This window comes from Suricata suricatta, chromosome 6, assembly GCF_006229205.1.
Source record: "Suricata suricatta isolate VVHF042 chromosome 6, meerkat_22Aug2017_6uvM2_HiC, whole genome shotgun sequence".
Classification (NCBI taxonomy): domain Eukaryota; kingdom Metazoa; phylum Chordata; class Mammalia; order Carnivora; family Herpestidae; genus Suricata; species Suricata suricatta.
In genome coordinates this window covers 59,230,206-59,257,802 of record NC_043705.1, presented here as the reverse complement: position 1 = coordinate 59,257,802, position 27,597 = coordinate 59,230,206, and the positions used below count along the sequence as shown (strand labels likewise).

General features: G+C 35.7%; 1 protein-coding gene, 1 long non-coding RNA gene and 1 other non-coding gene across 3 annotated transcripts in view; 2 read left to right on the top strand and 1 right to left on the bottom strand.

Annotated features, from left to right (window-relative positions):
• Positions 1-22,150, top strand: part of TMEM167A (transmembrane protein 167A) — a 23,769-nt gene extending 1,619 nt beyond the window's left edge. Inside the window, exons 2-4 of the mRNA XM_029942541.1 lie at positions 8,149-8,258; positions 13,200-13,234; positions 18,313-22,150. Of these exons, the coding sequence (XP_029798401.1) occupies positions 8,149-8,258; positions 13,200-13,234; positions 18,313-18,383 (216 nt within the window). The 3' untranslated portion in view covers positions 18,384-22,150. The remainder of the gene's footprint in view (positions 1-8,148; positions 8,259-13,199; positions 13,235-18,312) is intronic.
• Positions 10,690-10,824, top strand: LOC115295122. Its single transcript, XR_003910346.1, has one exon. It is a non-coding gene; the product is annotated as a small nucleolar RNA U109 (small nucleolar RNA).
• Positions 20,117-27,597, bottom strand: LOC115294583. The gene is made up of 3 exons (XR_003909974.1): positions 27,552-27,597; positions 26,518-26,557; positions 20,117-20,309 (listed from the first exon to the last, which is right to left on the bottom strand). It is a non-coding gene; the product is annotated as an uncharacterized LOC115294583 (long non-coding RNA).

Genomic DNA, 27,597 nt, shown 5'->3' with positions numbered 1-27,597 from the left:
AAAATCAGCCAGGTGCCCCTAGAGACTGTTACTCTTAATTAATTCTTGCAGAGCTCTGCAGATGTTAAAGTTGAATTATTTTACTCTTAGTACAAGTCAAAGATCTATTATTTACATCATCTGAATGTCTTAGGAACTAGCTAAGAGCAAGACCGAGTGTTTAAGATCAACAGTATTTAAACTGTCTGGCCTACTGGTTTTTCAAAAGTAACAACAATAGAGCTCATTTGTTAGTACTCGATATGTGCCAGGCTCTGTTCAAAAAATCAGTGCATATGTACTGTCTTACTTCAAGCCGGCAATACCTGAGTGGATGTTTACAGGTGAAGGAAGTGAAGCACAAGGAGACTGCTGTGCCAGGGGTTGCACACCCAGTAGACAGTAGAGCCAGGACTCAAATATCTTTTAATATCCAGATGCCAGAAATCTTCATGCTGTTAGTAATAAAAACAACATAATGGAAGATAAAGTATGTCTTAGTGATTTGTTGCTCTCAAATATGCCAGTCATACGTGGATGGATATTAGAAACTGCCAGGTGGTTAATTTTTTGTTCCTGCGAGCTTAGTATGTCAGCATTTTCGAGAAAGAAAGTACCTTGTATTGGAAGATCTACACAGTGAAGTTCCTTTTTGAGTTTGCACCTAAACTTGTATATTTGTGAGGTAACCCAGTGATCATGACATAAATTTGAATTACTGTATTTTAATGAATCAATTTTTTAAAATATTTCAAGGCCATAAAAGGTTTTTCAGGAGTAATTGTTTACAACTCAAGCATAAACAGTCTTGTAATTATATCACCTATGAATGAATACTTTTAGGAACTTCAGAATGCCTTTGGCTCCCTAACTCTTAAATCCTTCACGATGTATCGGGTTTCATCTTTTCCTAAGAAACCTTCCCTGCTCCTTCTATTTTCTTCTCCATCTCCATTTAGGCATCCGTAGTCCTTTGTTTATAACTCCAGTATCCCTCCAGCATAGCAGTAAAACAGAGTACCTCGTGACCTTTATTTCTTCCCTCTCTAGCTAGAGTTTCTGAAGTGGATAACCAGATCTTTTGATATCTACATCACAATGGCAGTTAGCCCTCAAATGATTGCAGGTCAGGGAATACAAAGCCCTGTAAAATATGCTGTCTTTAAGGAGTTCTCAGTCCACTGAGGGAGATTATTAAATAAGCAAATTCCTGTATTGTCTGAGATAAAGAGAAATAATGTGTAGTGGAAAGGACTTTGAGAAATTAGGTGCCCAACCAATTCAGTCCAGATTTCTGAGCATTGATAGTCTTTAAAAGTGCCAAGCGATTCTTAAGAACAGCCAGGCCTCAAAGCCACATTTGCAATTTCATGGTCAGAACACTTCTTCATAGCAGGATTTGTACTTGTCCTTTGGAATACTTTTGTCTTATCAAATTATTCAGAACATGTGAAGTAGTCATTGCTTTATTTTTAAGTCTCGTACTTACCATAGTTCTGTGTATGCTTTCCCCTCTTAACACCTTTGATCCCCGTGTTGCTTTGTATTTAGATCTGTGGTGTCCATAAAATCGTTCAGAAACTAAGCATCACAAGCACAGTAAAAGCATTATAGATACTATGACAGATGAAAATAAGTGCACATGACCATCTGTGTTGCCAATGGAGAACAGAATTGAGGTGCTTTTGCTCTGAACTGTAGCTTTCCTCATAACCATGAAAGTTCTTAAATTTAAGTGGAAAGAAGTACAAAAGGGCTGTCTCTACAATTTGAAACAGGACCAGTAAGATCAAATGGCTGTTTACTCCAGCTCCCCATTTTACAAGTGAAATTAAACTGCTTTGTAGAGGTGACGGATTTATCCAAGAACAAATTTGGACAATTTCCTAAATAATCCAAATGTTTAGTGGCCACTGATGTTGAGAGACAAGTATTTAATATCAAAATATTAAGGAATCCTGGTTTCTTGGTTTCATCTGAAACCAAGATAATTTGTGTATTTGGTACAGTTTCCATGCTGCCTTACAGTAAGCAACAAAGGTGAACTTAGGTGCTAACAGCACCAAAAGAAAATGTTAATATTTCTGTATTTATGGAAATATTAGTAATCACCTGTGGTCACTTCTGTTTGCACATTTAAATACAGGCTTCATTTATTCCTGCATTTCCATGTTTTCCATTTTAAGAGTGAATAGTGGTACATATAATTTACCAGTTAAAAACTAGTTAGAAAATTCTAGCCTGACCCAGATTTTGTAAATGATAAAATGCTGACCCACTTTTGCAGTGCTGTATAATTTTTATCACAGTTAGGTCAGGAATATCATTTCTGGGGTCTCCTTCTACCTCCAGAGAAGGAGAAATTGCTAGTTTTGTGTAAAAGCAGTTAAGTATTAAAACAAGTAAAATTATTATTTGGACTTTTAAAGTCTTTGGTATTCAATTCTTGTTTTAAGATGAAGTTTAGTAAAACTGGAAGAATTAATATGTCAGTCACTTCCCACATAGGAGGCAATCGACATTTGAAGCCCCCAGACAGTGTTATGCATAAGGAAGGTCCTTAATCAACAAATTGGTTAAACAATTTGTTTTGATAATGATAAAAGTAAACAAGCTACATGGAGCTCACGGGATCCAGGACTAATGAAAATACTGTAGGCTCCAGCGGTTCTTTCTGCAGATTAAGTACCGTTAGCAACCAGTCACGGAGCAGACCAAAGAACTGTTTAGAATATTAATATGTATATTTCTGCTGCTTTTCTCATTTGCTTCTTTGTGCCTTTTATATGCTGCTGGGATCTTTTCCCATATTTTTCCCTCTATTCCTAATGTTTTGGATGGTTTTTGGACTATTTTTATATATACACCTAAAAACAAAACCTTACACTGAATTCTTGTCTGTATATACAAACCTAATGAATACAGTTTTAATATTTGGGAATGACTGCAAACAAGAAATTGTATCTTCATAGATCAAATGATAAAAATTCAATCTGAAGTAATTATTCCTAACTGCAAATTGACTTGAGAGTAGAGAGTTTTTAAAAGATGTGTTAACATCACAAGTAATTTTTGTTAGTGGTGGCCAAATGAAAGTCTGAATTATTTTCATTATTTCAGATGGCTTAACAAATTGTGATTTGCTTCAGAATGATTGTACAAAGTCATTGAGTTTATTTCCTTCTCATTTGGATAATTTGACTTAGTACAATGGCACTAATCACTAATTATTTGAAGCATATCAAAAGGTCTGATCTGCTGTGAGTAGTAGAGAGGGCAAGAATGTGGAGGGATAATCAAAAGGGGCCTTTAGAGAAAAATAGTTTAGGATCTCCATTGTATTGTTTAGCAGAATGAACGCAACTCTGAGACTAACAGTCGAGAGGCAAGGTTGCTGTGTTCATAACTCCACATGTTACTGTCCTGACTGTATCTGAGGTTGTGCTCCAGAGTGTCACAGGGAGCCCTGACATGGAGGGAATGTTACTGGATGCCTCTTAATAAAAATGTTACAAATGTAACGAAATGCCTGCCTCCATTTCAAAAACACAAAACAAAACAAAAAAAAACCCCATAAAAATGTTACCTTACTTGGCAAAAGAGACCTAGAATATGTGATTCAGCCAAAAATTTTCAAATGGGAAGATTATCTAGAATTATGGGGGAGAGAGGGAGGGAGAGCAATTTAATCATAAGGTTCCTTTTAGGAAGCAGTCGGGTCGAAGTCACAAAAGAAGTATCAAGACCTCTGTGGTGAGGATCCCCAGTCACTAGCCAAGAATTGCAGACAGCCTCTAGAAACTGGAAAAGGCCAGAAAACATTTTTCCCCCTAGAGCCTCCAAAAGGAATGAGTTCCATCTTATAACTCCTGAGTTGGAATGTGAATTATTTGGTGTTTAATAGCTAAATTTGTTAAGCCAGGTAGCATACCACTGTATACCTCCCTGATGTTATCTGACTGAAAATTATGTAAATGAACCTTAGATTTGATAATTCTTTGAGGTTCTAGAATTTTCTGCCACTAGCTAGCCTACTCAGTCATCTAGGCAGAGTCAGAAGAACACTCTTTGTCCCATATGCAAGTACCTTGAAGCTGGCTTCTTGGTAGGACTTGTGTTTTGAATTCCAGTTGGTGATCAAACAAAATTTAGATACTGAGAGGGAATTACCTTGGGCCTTGATTTTACCGTCCAGCCCCGGCCCTTAACATAAACATAAGGGTATTTGCTTTTTCCATCTGCATGTTCCAAAATATCATTGACAAGTAAATATAAATGCAGAGCAGAGTGTGGCGGTTTCTCTTGAATAGTTAGCAAAATACTCAACAGTCTAATGTACACGTTTTTAATAGCATACATTGTTAATTTGGAATTTAAGTATGCTCTTGAATTTGTTAACATGCTCATTTGTGATTGTTTTGAAGTTGCTGTTCATTCAACGTTTTTCAGTGACTTCTGTGCACTATTTTATTTAATAGTCAAAAAGGGTTGATAAGAACATCAATAAAATAGAAGAGACCATTACAGTTTGATGGGTTCTATCATGTATACACACCTGCATAATGATCTCGATTCTGCTTGGTATAGAAAGTGGGGACAGGGAAGGCTTCACGGAGGAGGTGACTCAAACTGAAACCAGGAGTTTGAGCCAGTTCACCAGGCAGGCAAAAATAGATGGTCTGTGCAAAAATACAGAGCACCTTAAAAAAAACAAAAACAAAAAAACAAAGCACCTTGAAAAGGATGTCATGATCTGAAAAAAACACAGTAAATGAACTTTACTCCCCTTATAACCCTTTTTAAAAATCTTGTTTTCCTCTATTTTGTCATCTTAGCTTCTTCCTTTTTAATAACTTTTCTACTGAAATACTAATTATTTTTCTACAAGAACTGAAACATCTTTCCTTTAAACTTGAGAGTAAAATTTTTTATCAGACAACAGATGCTAAGCTTTAAAAGGAATCCTTATGTACAGTAAGCAGTGGTAAGCTAATGTCTGTAGGTTTGAAACATCATATTTTGGTCAGAGTCTGAGTACATCTAAAAGACTATATACCACCTAAGATTATTTGTTTAAATCTTAGATTCTATAAACCCTAGAAACAAAGTTGTCTGTATTATGTATTGCACACTTGTAAACTGGTTTTCATTTATAAATGGTTCATACACAAATGTATACATACACACCCCACTTCTTTAATAATAAGCATGTCTCTAAGTGCCTCTTAAACTCTTTTGTTATATAAAAATTCAAACATACAAAGGTAGAAAGAATATAATGAAGCCTCATATACTCATCATTTCATCATCAACCACACACCTCCCATCCTACAAAATGGATCATTTAGAAACCAGTCCCAGACATCATATCATTTGAGCATTTTTTTTAACTAGACATTTAGGGAAGGAAAAAGTACACATTGCAAAATTGTGAGATTTAGATAATCCATTAGGAACATGATAAACCTACTTGGCAAACTGATTTTCCAGCCATTTTACTGCTTAGGTCCTTTGCTTAATAAGGTAAGTCTCATTACTCCCTGAACATGCAAGTTCTCAATTCTATGGGGATGTTTTCCATGCTTTTATCTATTCTGGAGCCTGCTCTCTATTTGCCTGTCTTATTGTGCACTTTTATGATTTGACTCAGTCCTTGCTTTCTCCTTGAAGCTCATCCTTTTCTTTATGAAAACAGTATTTTTTTTGTCCACATGGCTTAGTAGCCACTTACGTGCTATAAGGGGTTGCTGTTTGTTAAAATACATGTCCTGTTCTAACTTGATTATAAAAACTGTATGCCTCAGTTGTCTCATGTATAAAATAAAGGTATTAGTAACACCTAACTCAAATATATCAGAATAAATAAGATCATCCAAAAGAATCTCTCAGTAAATATCAATTATTAGCTGTAAACTCCTGGAGAGAAGGAATCCTGCCGTGTCTTTTTTCACCCTGTGTCTAGGCTCATGCCCCAGACATAGTAGATACTAAATACATGTTTAGTTATGGTGACTGGAAAGAAATTTGTGCTTTATATTTCATGAGGTTATCAAATACTCTTATCAGTGAATACATAATACATGTTCAAAAGGTGGTCTTTGAAAGATGAGCATTGTGAAATACTGTGTTTTCTATATAGAATTTATCTTTAGAGATCATTCACTGTTTAAGTTATAAGATTTGTATCACTTGTTTTCACAGTTTTAAAATTAAAATCCAGTTCAATAAAACACCAAGCCATATTAAATTTTATCCTTTGTGTATCCATGAAGAAATGATTTGCATACAAGACAACTATCAAAATAGTAATGCAAGTAATTTTTTCTCTTTTTCAGACCATAAAAATAACACTTAGAAAATTTGAGAAATCCAAAAAAGTTGAGAATTGGGCTAAAAAACCTTCCACACATAATCACTGCATTCTCCCCTCTTGCTTGTATAAAGGTTTACATGGTTAAAGACATACTGATTGTGGAATTTTGTGTACTGTTTTCCCCACTGTTTAGCACTGTATGTATGCATTTTTTGTCCTTAAGAATATTGGTAAATAACGTGTAATTTTCTTAATGTTTTGAATAGTTTGTAAATATTTGTCATAAAAATATAAAGAGGTTAAAAAATATTGACAGCTTCTGACATGCCTACCTCTTGTTTTAGGACTCTTCTGGCTATTCTTATTTTTCCATATGAACTTCAAGATCAGTTGTCTCTATTTTGAAAATAACCAGTTGGTGTTCAGTTCACTTTTAATTTAGAGATTAGCTTTATAATGTTACCTTCAAATGTAAGAACCTCATATACCACTCCATTCTACATCTGGTTTTTCAGTATGTTTACAGGTTTTGTCAGTTTTGTTCTTTAATGCAAGTACTGTACATTCTGTTCATCTTATTCCTAAATATTTCAGCTTTTTGTTCTAGTTGCTATTACAAATAGAAACTTTTTTTCCATTATGTCTCTTAACCTGTTGGTAATACAATCACGAAGCTACTGATTTAAATATTTTATTTGTGTGCCCAACCATCCCCAATTCTCTTATTGTCTATAATTGTTTTTCACCAGATTCTTTCGGGCTTTTCAGGTAGCACTTAGCATTTGCAAGTAACAATTTTGCCTTTCTCAAAAAAAATTTTATAACTCTTATTTTCTGTCTACCTTCACACATTATGGGAGGTACCTCTGGGTTTACTTACTTAAGCCTAGCTACTGTGAGATTGATATTTTATCTACCTGTGTAAAGTGCAAGTAATTTTTCTCTATTCTATATATAGTTGTATTTTGCACTTTCAAAAATTTATTTTATTTATTCTGCCATTACTTGGTCTGCTGTGTGGTGGGTGCCTTGTCAGGTGCTGGAGTTCAGAGCCTGATAAGGCAATGTCCACTTTCAGGGATGAGTATTAGAAAATATAGGACAGTTTGTATGGAAACAGAGTTTTTTTATGAAATAGGAGAGGGGAGGCAGATGGGACTTCCTGGGAAAAATGATGCTTGAGCTGAATCTGAGTAGACAGTCTACCTCCATTTTACTTTGACTGGAAAACTATGATTTCCAGTCATTCCTGTGTTAAATTTTTTCAGTAATTTTTAAAGAACCAACAGTGAAAGAGCAAGTGTTTTTTTTACACCAAAACATAGTATCTTAGCCTTAGTCAATGCATGGAACACAATTGCTTAAATTTAAAGCATTCTTATTCTAAAAGAATTTCAGAATTGAAAGAAACAGGCAACATTTAGTATGTATCCCCACTATCCACCAAGGTATACAGATGTGAAAGAGAGACTTAGGTTAATGATTGCACTTAAGTCCTATGCCAGCTACGGGCAGAGCATGGAGACTCTATGTCCTGCCTAGTAGTCTGGCTTCCTAGAACATCTGAATTAGTTACATAATGATTCAGTTTTGGTGAGCTCTTTTGGATTCAAGACATTTTTTGGTAGTGTTTTCAAGGTCTTGAATTTAGAATTTTTGTTGCATCTTCTGCATTCCTTAGCCCAAAGAATGGAGAGGAAAGTATACTCGGAATACCTTATGATTTGGGGTTTTACGTATTCTCTGGTCATTCTGTTTTGAAGAACAAATCTATGATTCTTAATATGGAATTGTCTGACATTTTTTTACCTATGCAGTTTTTCTTGTGGTATTAATTTTTCTTTTTCTCTTTTTAGTCTGCCATTTTCAATTTTCAGAGTCTGTTGACTGTAATCTTGCTGCTTATATGTACCTGTGCTTATATCCGATCCTTGGCACCCAGCCTCCTGGACAGAAATAAAACTGGGTATGTTACTAATGATATCTAATCACCCATATTAGTTCTTATAGACATTGAGGGTAAATTACCATAAAGGTCATTAAGGAATTTAATTTCTATATATAAATTATTTCTATAATTTTTTACATTATTTCTCCCTCTGTTTTTCAAAATCTGGAAACTTTGGGGATGCCTGGGTGGCCCAGTTGACTAAGTGCCCAACTTTTGGTTCCGATTCAGGTCATGATCCCATGGTTCCTGGGTTCGAGCCCCACACTGGGCACCACACTAACAGTGCAGGGCCTGCTTGAGATTCTCTCTGCCTCTCCCCTCCTCAAGTTTTCTCTCTCTTGCTCGCTCTCTCTAAATAAATAAATGAATGAACTTTAACAAAATGTATTTTTTTAAAACCTGAAAACTTTCTATTCACAGAATCTTACTAAGTAAAAAGATAAATACTAGAGTAACTTGAAATGTGTTCAACTTAAAAAAAAAAGTGTATTTAAAAAAGGTAGAGTTGTGGTTTTTTTCTGGGATTAGAAATACATGTTAGTAGTTTCAAAGACAGTATTTCGCCTTACTTTTTATGGAATTGGTAAAGTCGGTTATTTAAAAAAGTTACGTTTTTGAAGCATTAAACAGTTTGCAAGTACTCTGTCCATAAAAATAATAATGTAGACATTCCATCTCCAGTCCAAGACTTCTCTAATCATATGAGCTCCCTGTCAGGATCATAAAGCAAACATCTTTGGAGAAATTTATGTAGCTTACTCAACACACTAATACAAATTAAGTCTTGGGCATGTTACATCCCTTTTATTATATATCCACACCCTAAAAAAGTTTGAGCTTAATATGATACACAGAATTAAATTTTTTAAATGCCATATTCATAATACAGAATGTGGGGCACTGGATGACTCAGTCAGTTAATCATCCAACTCTTGATTTTGGCTCAGGTCATGATCTTACAGTTCCTGAGATTGAGTCAGATTTGTGTTCCATGCCCACAGCATGGAGCCTGCTTGGGATTCTCTCTCTTTATTGCTCTCTCTGCTTGTCCTACATACATATGCATGCACTCTCTTTCTCTCTCTCAAAATAAGTAAACTTTTGAAAAAGAAAAAAACATAATACAGAAATACATTTTGAATTAAACCAAAAGGAAGAGTACATAAAAAAAAAAGACCATGTGGTGGAAGCTGTGTAAACTTTCTTTGCCTTGCATATTTATTCATTTTATGAATACCTGTGTGAATCTTTTTTTTTTTTTTAACTTTATTTTGAGAGAGACGAGAGTGCATGAGCATGTGAGCAGGGAAGAAGCAGGGAAAGCTGGAGTGAGGGAACAAATCCCAAGGAGGTTCCATGCTGCCAGCACAGAGCCCAACATGGGGCTCAAACTCACTCCTTTCTGGATAAGAACCTGTATCTGCTTAATCATTTTAAGAAACAAAAGGTGAAAATATTTCACATAGGAATAATGGTCTCCAGACCTGTGTCAGGCCAGATTGGGATCCTCCTGCAAAGTCAAATTTTGCCTTTCTACTAATAAAAATCTCCTACAAGAGGCAAGGTGATAGATAGTAAACTGTGAAAGTAATAATTTCTGCTTCTCTTTCATTCATTTCCATTCTATCTTTGAAGTCATAATTAGTATTTATCCAAACATTCTGTCATCTAAATTACTTGACTTTTGTTACTGTTTCTTCCTTTTCATTTCCTAGGGTTGTTCACACATGTGTAAAGGAGTAAAAAAAGCTCTGATCAGATCAGTTTTGAATGTTGAAAATCCTGTAATCATGTTCAAGAAACTGATAATCTGTTGCTTTTGGCCTGAAGGATTATTATTTTACTTACTGAGGTTATGTATCCATCAGTTTTTAGAACAGTGCCCCTCTTCCTTCATAGACATTGATTTCTCTTCACTCTACCTTTTTTTCCTCTGAAGTCCTCTTGTACTGAGTCTTTATTCAATTTAATACTTTGTCCATTTGTTGAAATTATATAGTACTATGTCTTTTAAAGTTATATAATCTTATGTGTTGCTTAGTTATGCATGAAGCGTTTCCTCCCCTTAAAATTAAAGCATATGGTGGAAACCAATAAACATTCTCATTGATCTGTACCTTGGTATTGTACTATAATACATAACACCTACCTAATAAGTTATTTAATTGTTTATTTCATTACAGAATAAATCACATAGGGCACCTTAGTGGCTCAGTTGGTTGAGAATCCAACTCTTGATTTTGGCTCACATCATGATCCCAGGATCTTGGGATCAAGCCCCATGTCGGGCTCCACTGTGGAGTCTGCCTAAGAGTCTCTCTTCCTCTGCCCCACTCCCCTGCTCATGTGCACTCTCTTTCTCTAAAAATAAAATAATAATGATAGTATTTCATTAAAAAATAATCACAACATTTATGCTTTCCAGTACAGTTATGAAGAAAGTAGATGGCATGTGGAAATGTCTGCTCCTCATTCCTTTGGGAGCAGGAAGATGTCCGTTACATGCTACATTGAGAAAGGAGTTCTCAGGGCTGCCAGCCTTACAGTAGAGGCTGAGCAGTAGTATACTTCTCCTACATGTAGGACCACGGAAGCAGCATGCCTCTGTTTCTATTGGAAAGCATATACTGATCCATTCAGCTGTTTAAAGGCTTTTTTTTAAAAACTTTGTTTCTGTTTCTATAAATGTAAGGCCCCATTTTATTTGAATTTGTAAATAAGAAATATTTTCTCTAGGAGAAACTTTCACAGGCCATTGTCCTTCTGTTACAATATGTGCTTTTATAAGACTCATAATAAACTGCCCTTTCATTACAGTGAGTATTCCATTTTTAAGTAAAGATGTATAGACCAGTTGGATAAAACAGGTTCCTGATGACTTCACTGTTGAAAATAACTTAATTTTTTACTGCTTCAAACAATACAGAACTAAAAAGCAGCAATAAAAGATTGCTACTTGGCCCCATTGCCTGTTATCATAGACCTGATTAGTTTTACCAGCAGATCTTATAGCCATAGAAACCAAGCAGCATAATTTTACTGGTTTTTACTAACTAATAAAGTTTATGTGTTAAATAAATAGCATTTACTTATTAATGAATAAGTAACAAATAGCATAGTACAGAAATGTGTCTAGGTAGGGAAATACATGGGGAAGGCCAGAGTGGTGCTGCTAAATCTCTGAGTTGATCAGTTGGGAAACTTTTTTCATGTACATAGCTCTTACTATGCTGTGTCCTCGCTACTTCCTACTGTTGCTTTGAGTAGGGTATTTCCAGGCTATCAAACCTGAACTCACCCTGATGTGATCATACAGTTCTAGACTGTGTTCTTTGGGCTTTAAGCTTCCCAGGCAGGAGCTTCTGGGTGTCCTGCCTCTGAGTCCATCAGCCAGAGTAGCTTTAAATCCATAGTGTATGTTATATTCAATAGATTTTTACAGACCAAGAACCATGGCATTGCATGTCACTAACTTCCACTTTTTGATGAAATGTACACCAATTTTAAGTGATACCTGAAGTTACTATCACATGTGCCTTTAACCTGTGTTTTACTGAGCAGCACATGTTGGTAACTATTCTGAAGACTTTCTGTATAATAATTCATTTAATCCTTATAACAACCATAAGCGGGTGTGTGCTATTAAAGAGAAAATAACTTGCTCACAGTTAGTGCAACCAATTTGTTCAAATTAAACTTCACCACAGTCTGGCCCTTATTATTATCCTACATTATTTTCAAGAATATGTTTAATTTTTGTCCTTTTATTCCTCTAGGAAAGTTGCTTCACCTGTCAGAATATCCATCCTTCAGAATAAACTATTTTTGCCTATTTCATATCATCTGAACTAAGAGATAACTTGCTTTGAAGTCAGGAAGTTATCCTTCACAGGAGGAACACATATAGAACTTAACTGAACCAGTATCTTCTTTCAGTCTTAATCATTCAGATATAATTATTCATCATCCAGCCATCTCTTTGGGCAAAAAAAGTTATAATATCAATTTCCCTGGAATTTAAGTATTGTGATATTGTTACACCAGTCCTAACCCACTGCAATAAGTACTGCTGATCAAACAGCAAAGTATAATACTGTTTGCAATTCTGTTCTTTGTCAATACACCAAAATAGTTATCTATAATGTTTTTATATCTTTTAGCTGCCTCTATTCGTTAAATGACTCCATGTTCTTCTTTTAAAAGTAGTACTTTTTTTTATCATGCCAAAGAAGTAAAATACGCATATAGTTGGTATTCAAGTTGTAGTATATTCATTCATAGAATTGAAATGAACATTTTCATTCTAATTCTTATTTCCAGAATGTATGTATTTTAAATGCCATGTTTGATTAACTCATATAGTGTTCCTAAAGCAGGATTTTGTACTTCTATTGAAACCATAGGCACACATTTTTGTATTCTCTCTTGAGCGACATAGCTATGAAAATGCTATCATTGGAGTTCCTGGCTGTAGATCATTGAAATATAGAACTACATTCTGTAAAAAGTAATTTCTTTAGTGTGAGAGTTTTATTTTTTAATGTCAAAATCCTACCAAAGCAATTGTGTTTTTTTTACCATTTTTTTCAAAATTAATGTTTATATAAATTGGCGTGTGTACTTTCTACTTTAAAAAGTAAAGCAATTGAAGTTGACTAAATTAATTCTACAGTTAAAAGCCCTGTGCAAATTTTTGCCAGTCATAGTAATTTACTGTGGGTTTAACCTACTAGGATACCACGTACATTCCAGTTTATAACCGTTTATGTGCACTAACAGTTGATAAGCAACTTTGCTACAAAGATGGTGGCTTAATTTCAAATAAATTTCAGTTTTGAAGCAAAGTATCAAAAGAGAAAATGCCAAGGTGTAATGAATTCTCTGTATATGATACTGAGAGAATGATTTACTTTTCCCAGTAATCAATAGCTACTTTTTCCTTTTTATTCTATGCAGATTGTTGGGTATATTTTGGAAGTGCGCCAGAATTGGTAAGTGTCTTTCTATAACTTCCACATCATCAGCTGTAAGTTACTGGGCAATTTACTTATGCCATATTCACACAAATCAAATGTCAGTTGTAAAGCTCCCCAGTTTTGGGCATTTTTGCAGAAGTTTGTAGAGTTCTACCATACTTTGCCTTGTGCTATTTAAAACTAGAATGATGGATACCTCATAATACTTCATAAGCAGGGAGATAGAAAATACAAGAAAAATCTAATTCAGATATCAAATACTATGCTTTCCCAGTGTTATGGAGATTTTAGACAAATGTTTATAGTTTTATGCACACATGCTTATAATAAGTATAACATGCTGCTTTGTATAATTTGTACTATTTTGATAACTAAGGATGAATTTCCCATCTAATGAAAGGCTTGCTAACCAACTGTCTAAACATAATCATTTTATTGCCCTATGCTAAGTCCTAGAATGTTATTTGTTGTTCTTAGAAAGCATTAAGTGTTTGACATGTCAAATTCATGTGATCATAGCTGAGTTTTGTTCTGATTAAAGTTATATGTGATGATCTTCTAATTTTTCATAATAAAATTAGTGATGTTTTTGTGTGTTTGTTTAGATAATAATATACTCTTGTCTCATCCCTGTGTATATATAACATTTAGCACAATGCCCAGCTCACGTGATTGGCAAGTGAATGAATTAGGATGTATTTTATGGATATAATTCACCACTATTCTTGAATAATAGAGTATACCCTTTTTAACATAGCTGGTTCCAAAAAAGCAGCGCATCTGTACTTGTTCCACTTGGACTGAAAATGAGTATTTCTTCTCCTCATTGGAATTACTTACTTGAGATCCTCAACAACAACAAAAAAAGTTTGATTTTAGTATTCTTCCAATATTTAATTTGTATCTAACCACTTGTTTCTTTTATAAAGTTATGAGACTTTAAAGTTTTCCTACCTTTGACATTTAGTCTAGTTAGCCAGTCTGACAGCAGCCTGAATTACCCCCAGAGAGTCACTCTGAATAGGAGAAATTAGGAGTCTTCTCTCTTAGATACTAAGTGTTCCATGTAGAGTATTAGGTTTTATTTTGGATTCATTTCTCAGAGATATGGAAAATTTAGAAGATGGTCCATTACAGGAAAAAAAAAAAAAAACTGGTTAAAGATTGAAAACTACAAACCAAGATTTTATAATATTTAGACATTTTTCTAAAGAAGACCTGAGAACTGGTGTAATATGTCTGAAGATTTTATGGGTATAACTGAATCTCAACTCAGGCCTGAAGATCAATTGTGAGAGTTTCTAATTCTTCAGCATCTTCTAAGATCCACATGTTGTTAGCCATTGAAATAATTATGAGAGCGAGTTTTCTTCCCTTGAGCTTTTAGTGATAGGCAAGACCCATTAACAGGAGAACTTGTAAGCATCATACTCAATTATATATACGGGAGTCATTTTACAGTCTCTTATGATGAGATTATAAGATTCCTTAGCCTTTCAGATTTCTTGCTAGAAAATGACAGAGTATAAGGGTCACCGAAAACTACCTCCTTCAAGGCTCTCATTCTAATGTATTGACTACTGAAGCAGATATTTTTTTGTGAATTCACTGTGCTTTTAACATGTTAAACTGTCCTTCTTCAGTGTTCTTTGTCATACTTGATTATCTTTTAGGGTGACAGACATGAGAGTCCTTCTTTTATAGAGAAGTTCATTGACTTCAGAGAGGTAAAGCACAGCTAAGTGGTTATTAGGACATTATTCTTGTCTGGAGACATTTTTGGTTGTCATAACTAGAATGGGGTGTGGGGGGAACATGTACTCAATATAGGTCATGGATTTTGCTAAACATCTTACAATGCACTGAACAGCCCCTCCCAGAGAATTGGCCCAAAATGTCAGTAGTGCCAGAGTTGAGAGACCCAACCTAGATTCGCAGAGATTTTGGTGCAGCTTTATCTCACATCTAGTCCCACTCAACAGCTGCAAAGCCTGAAATAACAGTGGAAATCTTAATCACTTGAAAAATAACAAAGAAGGGAGAGATAAAAAGAAGAGCACTCTTGATGGCTAATGCTGATAGAGAGTAGTGAATGTAAATATATGAAACTAAAGCACTTGTTTCAAAGCCAAGTCCCCCAGAAAAAAAAAATAATATTGTCAAGGACAGAGTCCTAAGAAACCCTCAAGGAAACTGTGGAAGAGAAAACATAATTGAAGAGCAAGACCATCCTAACACAGTGATAGTCTGTGTTGAGTAATGTTTGTTGGTAGAATATAAAAAGTCTGCATTGAGGAGGCAGAGCTTTCACCTCAATTGTATGAAGTTGCTACATCACAAATAAAAGTATTTTAAGGTATTTTAAATTAAGTATTAAGGTGTTTGAAATCCATCTTACATAATAAATTAGAGAAGTCTGTACAGCTTCATTCAGTAGCCAGCCCAGGTGACACTTTTCATAATGGTTACTTTGAAGTATAGCTGAAAATTTAAGGTGTCTAGTGTGTAGCTTTCATAATGATCTTCAGTATCATCTATTGTTACTGTCTGATTATAAATCGCCTTTTCTTTTGCTTGGTCAGTTAGTGTTTTCATTGTTTCTCTTGATGGTATGAATGCCATAGGTTAAATGGTTCAGTTAAACTATTCATTCTTGCCAATTATCTGTAAGCATCAGCTTTTCATTTTGGCAAAATGGCTCAGAAAATGTTAATGCTGATATGCTCCTCTCTTATCTTGATACAGACTATATCCACCAAGAAAGGATGCAATTGTAATGGGGAAGGCCCAGCCAAATCATCTTATCATGTTACACATCACATTACAGCAACTGTTTCACATACACTTAGACAGACCTAAGACCAGAAGAGAAGTAACATTCTTAACCAAGTTCAACCAAAGATGTTTAGCTCTACCACATGGCAATCTCTTTTAAGAAAATTAGAAACAGGTAAATGAAACCCATATGTAAATTACAGCATTCTGAGTTGGAAGATGAGGAAGAGAAGAACTTCCTCAAAAATTAATCTCCAGCAGATGGAAAATTCAGGGCAATACTAATTTCTTTTACATGATTAATAAGACTGTATTAGAGCATCTAACCCTAGTGAGAGTGACTGGTTTGCTTATGAAATCCACTTGAAAATTATGTCTGAATGATTTAGTTTTGTTTGATAACTTGGATGTTGCCCCAAAAGAATCAACATTGCTTAAAAATGATGTTCTAATTTTTTTTAAGTTTTTTTTCTCCAGTTGAGACAGTGGCATTGTGAAAATGCTATTGTCTCACGTTTTAGAATTTCCTTTAGCTAGAAAGCAGTCCACTAAATGTCTCTGGATAGAAAAACACCAAATGTTTCTTTCATTTGTACGTGTTTAATATCTTCTATGAATATTGTCATTGAGCAGATACCATGATATAAAATTAATAACAATATTAACTGTGAGCTCTTCTAGGAAGCTCTGCAAATGAAAATGACCTTGAGGATTTTAGTTGGTTAGAATGATCAAGACTGACATTTCCCAGAGGTAGTTAACTAAACTTAAATGAAATAGTTCTTTGCCAAAGGAACTTATTACTGAGAGGGAGCTGATTTTCAACACCATAGAAAAACACAAGTGAGGGGAGCATAAACAGCCTCTACTACAGGACACCAGGTATATGCCCATGGTAATTTCTAGAAATAGCCTGTCACTCCCCCTTCTTCCTTTCTTGTGCACCCTCAGAGCAGCATAAATGCCTGGTGCTGTGTGGAATTGTATAGCCATTCAGTTAATGAAGAAACCAGAAAGAACAACATGAGGTTGGGATAACTCACAATCACACAATCTCTGATCTGTTTGCAAGACAGTTTCACAAGCCATCTCCATTCTGCTTCATGTGAAGGAAGGTCTCCAAATATAAACACCTTGTAAACACATGTGAGAACTGACTCCTATAAAAGTGGTTTGTTTGGGGTGCCTGGGTAACTCAGTCAGTTGAGCATCCGACTTCAGCTCAGGTCACAATCTCAGTTTGTGGGTTCGAGCCCCGCGTCAGGCTCTGTGGGACAGCTAGCTCAGAGCCTGGAGCCTGCTTCCAATTCTGTGTGTCCCTCTCTCTCTGCCCCTCCCCTGCTCGTGATCTGTCTCTCTCTGTCTTTCAAAAACAAATAAATGTTAAAAAATTTTTTAAAAAGTGGTTGTTTTACGTTCTACATTTCTAACCTAAGAGTTACCATACTATAAAATATTTCACATGAAATTCATCTCAGAAATATTTTCATAAAATGTTTCTTTATGAAGCATTTTATATCCTTTTTTTTAGCTACTTACAGTTCTTTTTTTAATTATCCTTTTCTTCTTAAAGTTTTTATTTACATTCCAGTTAACATACAGTGTAGTAGTAGTTTCCGCTGTACCGTGTGGTGGTTCAGCGCTCTTCCACAGCACCCAGTGCTCCTCACACGTGCCTTCCTTAATTCCCATCACCCATTTCACCCGTTCCCTGCTCACTTCCCCTCTGGTAACCGTCAATTCTCTGTACGTAAGTCTCTTTCTTGGTTTGTATCTTATGTCTGCTTTTTTAAATGAAGTTTTTTCATCACTCTCTGTTTATTTTCATCCATGAATGCTTGCTTTTCCCCTTTTAAGTGTCCTAAAGTGCTACCAATCAGGAAAAAAATTAATAGAGAGTTGAAAATTGTATGTCAGATTTCTTTTTATAGGTAGAAATTTCCCTTTTTTAATGAAAAAATTCAGCAATATTTTTTTGCCTTAACTGAGTTGTTTGAGATAGTTTTTCTTGGATCTCTGTTCTACATACTGTGTTATATTTTTCAATATCTGGGTTTACACAGTGCCACAGCTATGGTGCATTAAGGATTTTCTAAACACATGAAAGGAGGTAGTCTTAGAAATAAATTCATATAATTTAGCTCATTCTGTATTATACTTGCTTTTATGTTACATCTAGTTCCTGTTTGGGCCATCCCTCCAAGGCAAGAACTTTATCTTGATTCTTATGTATCCCTCTCCCATAAGTAATAACCTTATTATTATCTGTGTTGACTAGTCAGTGAATCAACATGAAAATCTCCCTTTTGTTTCAACAGGTGAACGGAAGAGCCCTTACGTTGCAGTATGCTGCATAGTGATGGCCTTCAGCATTCTCTTCGTACAATAGCTTGGGAAAATATCAGAAATTAATTGCCATCAGATTTCCATATGAAAAAAGGACTTAACCTACAGAAAATAATGGAATGAATGGTTAACCCTTTTATCTCTGAACATTGAATGAGATAAATTTCCAGCTGCTGTTCTCTATTTTTGTTATTGGACCAATGTTCTATATAAATAGGATGTAACCATTTAATACTCAAGAATTTAATATGTCTGTAACAATCAACCTCAGTACTGTCACTACAAAATTACAGTCTACAAATGTTATTCTGTTATGTCAGATACCAGTTTTTAGGAAGGTATCTCTAAGACACAGAATAGAAAACAAAATTGGTAAATTACGCCACTTACTTTCACTGTGATTTGGAAATGATAAATCTTTATAGAATGAGACACTTTTCTGGGCTAGCTTTTTTATTGAAAAAAGTTCAACTTGTGTTTGTAAGGATTGCATTCATATTTAATTATGCTTGCTTTTCCTCTGGCTATACAAAGCGTTAACAGAGTACTTCTAAGCAATTCTGTAGTGTATTACAGATGTTTCAGCTATTTAAAACAAGCCTGTGCTCTTCTTAAGGAAAAAGGCAAATGAGATGTGACTTAAGAGCATTTTTGGGAAAATGACCATATTTAACATAAAAGTTTAGAATAGCTGAGTGGTCCGGTAGCCTCTGAAATAAGTATGGATAAATATCTCCTGAATAAATTGACCAGCTGCCATTTTCTGAATAAGACTACATTCTTAGAGTGAAAAGAGCAAAAAAGAACAATTCAGAAAGATAATCCTATATGTTTCTTTCATTCTTTTTAGTGTCAGGTCTCCAATTTTAATTGCCCAAAAATGTAAACTGTGTTTCTTTTGTTTGTTTTTAAGTACAGCACTTTAAATCTAGTTTACTTTTTATGTGTCAACTTGAACTGGTACCTGCTGTGTAATTCAGTAGGTGATGGTAAACAGTTTTCAAATCTGCTTATCTGTGTACCTTGGCATAAGTGTCTGTGAGTTTTGATAATAAAGACCTTCAATAACCTCATCACCACAAGAGAAACACTTGGAATATGACATACACATTTTGCAGTAGAGCAGTTAAAAAGTTACAGTTACCATTTTTTAAGATCTAACTGAAATTCTGTTAAAATTCCAAAGCTAGGGGGAACTTAAATATCTTAGCTAAAAATTGCCCGTCCTGGGTAGTACTAATTAGATATTATCCTTAGCTCTTAATCCCTTTTCTCTTTTTAAGAAAAGAAACTTATTTTGAATTATTTCAAAATGAGTCTGTCAGTAGCTCTTTCTGCAGAAACTAAGTATGGAATTAAAAGCCATCTCTTAAAGACCACTTTACTTGAAAAGAATTGTAGGAAAAGTGTAAGAAAAGCCTGCTTTTTTTTGCAAAAGATAAAAACTGCCCTAGGCTCCAATGTTGGCCTAATTGGTGAAAAGTTGTACATTATGCTTTAGACCAGGACTCAGGCTATGGTCATGATGCATACTCTGAACTGTCTCTTGGGCTTTGCGTTAGGTCGAGAATTTTCAGGGTATTCTAAAATTAGGACTCATCAGCATGTACATGCAGAGCAAGTCACCTTTCTGGGTCTGGATCCTGAGTGCCCATCTATTGTCCAGCTCTGCTGCCAGCTAGACTTTCCAAACAGTGTCAACTGAGCTTCTGCACTAACACAAATCCAGTACGAATAATAGGAGTAAAGGGAAGAATATTGTAGATTATCTGTTCTAGGACATTTCTTTAATTTTTTACATTTTGGAGGAGGTAGGTGGAAAAGTGGAGGAAGAAATAATTTCTTTGAAAAATGTGTGGTAATATACAAAACTTTCTGCTGTGTGTCCATGCTTAGTAGAGTGGGAGGCAGCTTATTTCTGACCTCTAGGCATTGTGACCTCCTTGGCAGGTTACGGAAAGACAAGATTCTGTGAAGAAAAGCAATTAGCATTTTCATTAATGTATTTTTTCAAAGTTACCGCAGAACCCTATTTTCTAACCCAAAGAGGGGGGAGTGTAGGTAGTTTTAGGTCCACAGAATATTCAGATATTCCCATTGTGGTCTTGGTTGGGTGGTCAGATGCAGAAGAGGATTAAGGATCAATTTAGCATCCGGTGGGCTGCCTCTGTCACGTGGTCCTACTGCCGAGCTGGATGGGATGGTGGGCATTGAAGTCCACATGTTACAAGGCTTGAATACTCTCCCTAAACTTCCAGGCTCCAGAATCTTGATTCCATCTCTCATGGAAACTTTTGTGCTGATACTTCGTTTCCTGACTGGCCTCAGTTATGCCCATGGTAGGAGGTCCTCCTTCCAGACCGCGTTAAAAGATGGTCAGTTAAAAGGCCACTTAGTCAACTGAATTCCCTCTGTGGCTTAAAAAAATTTGGATTCAAGTCCAATGTCTTGTTAATGCCCACTGTGCCAGGCACTCCCCATGTTCATATTAAGAAATTAGCCCTTTCGCACTGGGGATAATAGTTATATGTACTTTGTAACAGACTCCGTCTTGGCAATATGCAGATCAGTCTAGTTTTATCTTAGCACAAAGAAGTCTGAATGAAGGGACTTCTCCAGATGCACAGAGTGAGAAATGAACAGGTCTCCACGTAGTTTTCTAGGAAAGACCTAGCACTCAGAATGTATCATCATTCTTTCAAGAAGCATTTATGGAGTGCATACAGAACATTATCACTGAAGACAGAAAAACTAGTACATGATTTCTGCCTTCCAATAGTTCCTAATGCAGTGGGTGAGAGATTATACAAAAGTACAGTGGGATAGCATTTATTATTGAGATAACGCCAGGATTCTAGGTGAAAATAAGGATGACAACTCAGAGGTAAGAGTTTCCTTCCAGAGAAACAGTGCTTACACTAAATTAAGAGCAATATGCCAAAGCCAGTGGTATGTTTATGGACTGTGAGTCCCTAGCTTGTGCCACATGAGGCATATTAAGACCTAAGTCTAAAAAGGTGGACAGAGGTTAGGTCTTAGAGGGTCTTGTATATTTTTCACTTCTATTAGCTACCTCAAAATTAGAGTTAAATATATTTTCCCTCCTACCTGACCAAAAAATAAAAACTTAAAAAAAATTCTTCCTTTGGTATATGTATAAACAAGGTTAAATATATCCAGGCCAACCTTAATTTGGACCAGGAATACAATAGTATACTCTCCAGAGACTCTTGTATAGTATATAAAGCCAAGGTAACACTAGTCAGGTTGAATACTTTTAGGAACTCTTAGTAGCCCCTGTACTCCAATGATGCCCAAAGCAGCCACGATTCTAAGCAGCAGAAGGGGTTACACTGTCTATATTTCCTGGGTGCACAGAAAAGATTTCTAGTAAGCAAGGACTTAACGCTCTTTTCAAAGCCTTTGGGGAACTTACTGGGCCACAAGAAGATGAAAAGGATGGAAGATTCTTAGGGACCACTTTTCACTTTCTTAGGTACCTGGTAAAGAGTAGATGTTCAAAATATAAGTAACTGAGTAAAATCAGCATTGTTTATACAGCTTTGTAGGCCTCAATCAGGAAGTTACTACTAACTTCCAAAAATCGCTTCATAATAATGTCATTTATGCATTGCCTTCCATTCTTTTAGTTTGCCCTAAACTAATTCCAAAATAATCTGAAATGCACCTCCACTATCAGGAAAAAGAGGGGAGGTGGAAATAATATTTCCTGTGATTAAGAGCACAGAATCATCCTACTCTGGTTAGTGAACATGTCTGTGTTGTGTAATAAAAATCAAAATGAACTCACAAAAGCCTCCCAATTTTGTCTTCCTGTCGGATGAGTGAGAAAAGTTTCTTTAGAGGTTAAAAGAAATTGGCACCAATTGAGTGAGATGGGAATAGAGAAATGTTTGTTTTACCTGCATTTTAATTCATGGGTGGTCAAGATTCTTTTGGGGAAGTTTTTATGTACTTTTGCATCTTAAAGCTTTTTTTTTTTTTTGGCTCTTTCTCTAAATTACTTGCTTTAGATATGAAGTTATTAATTCCCCCAGATATGAGAGAAATTGGATTCTGAATGGGAATGACAAGACTGTTGACAATTACTTTCAAACTCTTCTTCCACTATGAGCCATCAGGTACCCAAACTACCTGTGTATCGTGTCCATCAGTCAATTATTCAGCCAATTTATACCATATTGAGAAATACAAAAAGCCTAGAGGTACTATGTGCCTTGCTTTGCATGGCATGGCCTTTCTGTTTCTTTCCAGCACTGAATTCACACAGATAAACTTTTATTACCTATAACTAGAAAGGATTTACTTAACCAAATGAACTGGAACAACTATATTTTATAGTTGAGCATTTAACTCTTAAGTTAGTTCTAGCAATGTGTATTAACCTCCCTCACTGTTCAATCATAACTACCAGTTGATCTGAGACTTTATAGAGAAAAACCACTAAATTTCTGATTTTCTAACTCAGGTCAAAACAATTCAAAATGGCTTGTTTAAGACCATTAAATTTAACATAGTGGAAAAGCAAAATCTGTTTTTAATGCAGAGGGTTTGTATTAATATCCTTAATCATAACAGATTTATCTGGGGGGGAAAGAAACATAAATATTAGAAATAAAGGTAAATCACACACATGTGGAGGATGAGAACACTCAAAAACTGCAAATTACCCAGACACCACTACTGTTTGAACATTATTTGATAAGGGAAGTAACCTAGGAGCAAATGTGTAGTGATTGAGGGTTTGTAGCCAGATTGCCAAAACAGGTAATTTATGAGTCACTTCAACATTTTTGATCCAGTATTATGTCTAGACTGAATGTTGCAAAAATTGTGCAAAGATACTGTTTAAAAAGACAAGGGATCATTATGGCATGAAGGATTTCAAGGACACTAGTATTGACAAAAGAATACGTAAAGTATTGAAGTGTTAAAAGTGACATGCAGGTTCAGGGTAACACTAAAAATGTTTGATCTTGGAAATTGAAAATTAGAAAGAGAATACTCTCAATAATATTTCATTTGGAATCCTAAAAAATAGAAGATAGCATTTTATTTTGATATTATTTATTAAAGTCGGTTTGTTTTTAACCAATGTGTTATTCACAAATTGAACCTCTATTAAATCTTGGAAAATGATGAGTACTTCGACTTGAAAAATAATGTTTAAGAAGTTTGCAATATGAAATTAAGAGAGCTGTAGAACACAGTATAGGGTAATAAATTTGGGTGGGTTTTCTGAAAATTGATTTTGCAAGTAATCTAAATCTCATTCAAATCTCTGTTAATGGGTCACCTGCTTAGCCCTAAGTGAATCAAGGTCAAAAAACACTTCTAAACCCACAATGTAAAATTGCATTTATATTAGCAGCTCCAGTACTAGTTTTTAAGTATTAACCATCATAAGCATCTTTACAAAGAAGTGTAAGTAAATCTGTTAACACTTAGAAATTGGATGTAGGAACTAGTGAGATGGTTTCTGAATCCCTAGACAATTAGTTCAACCTTGCATGAAGAAAAGAAATAGGGGCAGAACTCAGCATAATCTGTGTGCCCCCAAGGAATGCATAATTAATCCGTTTGCCATTCCTACCTTACAAAGTAAGGTCTTCCATATCTCCCTTTCTATTCCTAGAAGAATTCTTCAGGAACTAGCTGTGTGCCAGTCACAGTGCTAGGGTCAGGGTATCCAGTGTGGAACAAGACGAATACATCTGTCATGAAACCTAGGTTGTAGTGAAGACCAGCTAACCAAAAAATTAGTTACATAAGGTCCTTAGTAAGGACCCTGAGGAAAACCAAGCATGATTTAGATGGAGTGATCAGAGAAGGCCAGTCCATGGAGTCAATGGGAAAGAACTTTGAGGTCTGAAGTGGTCAAGAAATTGATAGGAAACTAGCATGAGGAATATTACTGAGAATACAAAAACAGACCAAATCATGCAGTTCTTTGAACCCCAGAAAAGGCCAGCCAACTCATGCAAAGGATCTGACCTGCTATTAGAGCAGGTAGTCTCTGTAAGGCTATTGTATTTGTGATATTGGAAGTGAAAATCCACAGAGCAGATAGTCAAAAAGGGAAGGCTAGAGGCTTTAGGATGGGCTGAAACCCCTGTCAATTGTAACCAGATCTTGGTGCTGGGGATTTCCTGCAGAAAGAAGCCAGTGACCTTCATTTTGGAACTAAAAATCTACATCTTGCACAGGAGTCAAAGAAGCTGAAGGAAAAGGTAAGAGTAGCTGGACTTCATGCTAACAAGTTAATCAGCACATCTGTTACAAAATGTATGAGCTAATAAAATGGCTACGGTTTTGTCTCTGCCCTCTTCATTTCAACAAGACTCTCCCATGGCCTGTTCTAATGGAAACCTTAAAGGGAAAGAAATTGTAGGAAATGCAGGTCAACCTAACCAAGCTGACACATCACTAGGTCATCATGCCCCCTAAGACCCTTCCTCCTGGATCTCTTCCCAGCAACTCCCAACTTCATGTGACAAACAAAGCTCTTCATCTTCCCTTCTAAACCTCCTCCTTCTCTTTCTGGGTTTCCCTAATTTGTAAATAGTAAAACTTTTCTTCTATGACCAAGACTTTCTGATTCCCTAAACCCTTTTTTTCTCTCTCACATCCCCATCTGGCTCCTACCAATGTGTAACTTAGTTCTATCATTTTTACCTCTGCAGTACTTATCCCAGGTGTATGAGTTCAAACTCACCAGGCGATTACGCAATCCCACACATTGACTTCATCTTTAGTTTGCTCTCAGCCTCATTTTGCAACCCCAGAAGGACAGCAAGGGCAGCTCTCGCCTCCAAAGGCATGTACAAGCCAATGAGTTATGGTGGAGGACTAGCATGCTGTTATCATTATTTAAACCAAGAAAAACATACTGTAGACAAGATGAAAGATCTAATAAAAATGTGTTCTTAGTCCTGATTCTAAAACTTTAACAGCTGGGCTTTCCCATGTGGAATAATGTTACATAAATAACTCAGCCAGGAAGTAGAAGGGCTGTGAAGAAGTCCAGCAAAATGATAGATGATCTCAGACACTCTGAATATCACACCCAATGGAGTTACAAGGAAATAGGTGGTCACTGGAAGGTACTGGTGAGCTGATGCTGGTATGGTCAGCAGACTTTACAGAACCTGAGTTGTGTATCACTAATTCTACAGAAGTTTCCTTTCTACATAAGCATATTAACACTTTCTAATCTATTCCATAGGGACTTTTTCTGCTCCATCCAAATTTATCGTCCTTTAATCAGTCAAGGAAATCTAAAGAAATTGGCTCTCAGAAAATAAAGTTATTGATCCTCAACACTGAAATATACTCAATTCCTATGTTGAGTTTTCTTTTAAAGGGAACAAAGATCATCAAAGATATCTTATGAAGTGTTCTTGTCCACATAAGGTAGATATGGTTCATGTTATATTTCCAACTCCCTCTTCTTCCTTCCACTGAAGTGTGTATATATATATATGTGTGTATATATATATATATATATACACACATATATGTGAATACACACACACACACACACACACATATAGTCGCAGTTAAGAGCATGAATGGCAAAAATGGTATTATAAGAAAACACGAGGGAGGAATAGAACTCCAGCCTCAGAAAGTTAGTGCTAGTCCCCTTTTCCATTTCACTAATGGGAAAGTTGTGGGAGTACAATAGATACAGTACTTTGGGGCAGGTCTCATCTCCCTTGGATTTGGGTTAGAAGATACCTGAAAACCTTTCCGGCTCTGAAAACTGATGACCACCTTGTGTTTATAGCACAGTGAGTGCATTCTTCACTGGCCTTCTGTTTCTCAGTAGTCGCTTAAACAACGACAAAGAGCTTTTAGAAAATGAAAATTTACTTGTTTCTTTGTTTTTTTGTTTTTGTTTGTTTAAAGGCATATTCTTGGAAATCCCACTGTGGTTGCAAATTCTACTTTGTGAAATGTACCCAGGACTTCACCTTGCCAGAAATTATGTGAGGGCTCACTTCAGGCTTTTTGAAGAATTATAGGAAACACTGTGTGATAACAAGAGTGGTTACTTCAGTAGGTGATATTCAGGGGGCATATGCTGGTTACTCCTGTCTTTCCCCAATCCTGAGATTAAACTTATCTATGAATATCGGCAAGAATCAACTCACCCACTGGCTACACCATGCACAAGGAGACATCCACATCAACCTGGGGGAAAAAGGAGAAAAATAGAAAATTATTTCTAGGCTTGTCATTTCCCCCATTCTCTGCTCTGCATAAGGTTTTACTCATAATGATCCAAGGCAACATGCTAAAGTAGCTGCCCCTCACCTCTAATCACCCTAGCACAGTATGAGTCACTAAGCAAGAGATGCTTCTCTTTTCCACTACTCATTCTATCTTCTAAGAGGATGCTGACCTCCAAATGACAAGCCCTGTGCTTGAGAAATGGCATAATGAACCCCTTCAGAATCATATTGGAGACAAAATTCCATAGCACCTTCTCATACCTAGAAAAGATTAAAAATGTTTTTCTCACTATAAAATTTAAATCTTTGAATTAAAGAAAATTTAGAAAATTCAAGTACACAAGAAATAAAGGTTTCCAGTAATCTTACCAAGCCAAAACAACCATCATTAACGATTCATGTAAAAATTCTGATGTACATGTAAAAATTTATCTTTACAAAGTGGGATAAAATAGTACACACTATTTTATAGCTTCCCCACTTAACATGAACATATATATACCAATTATAGATTTTTGTGATACCATTTTTTAATTGGGGAGTATCCCACTATAAACTACAATATTATTTATTTAACTGATAGCCTGTTATTGGACAGTTACTTTGTTTTCTCTTCAGGAATGATATATTTAAAGGACAGCAGAACACATGTCATATCAGTGTGCTCTAAGATGACATTTTTTTTTAACTGAAACGGATATCCCAAGTTTTGACTTAGCTCCATATGCACAAGTCTTTTGTTTAGGATGAGAAGCACATGTAGGCACAAGAGTTGACTGCTCACTGCTAATTATTTCAGGAGCACTTGGAAATTTCTCTCGACTCTACCTCTACTTGTAACTGAAATCACACCCTTAAAGAAGCTTCACATTCATATTTTATCAACTTTTAAGAGAATAGGGCACAGGGCATTTAAAGTCATTCCCTTCCGGGCCACCAAGAGTCTTAAGTACCTGTGTCTATTGGGCGGAAGAACCATGCTGAAGTATCACTTTTGAC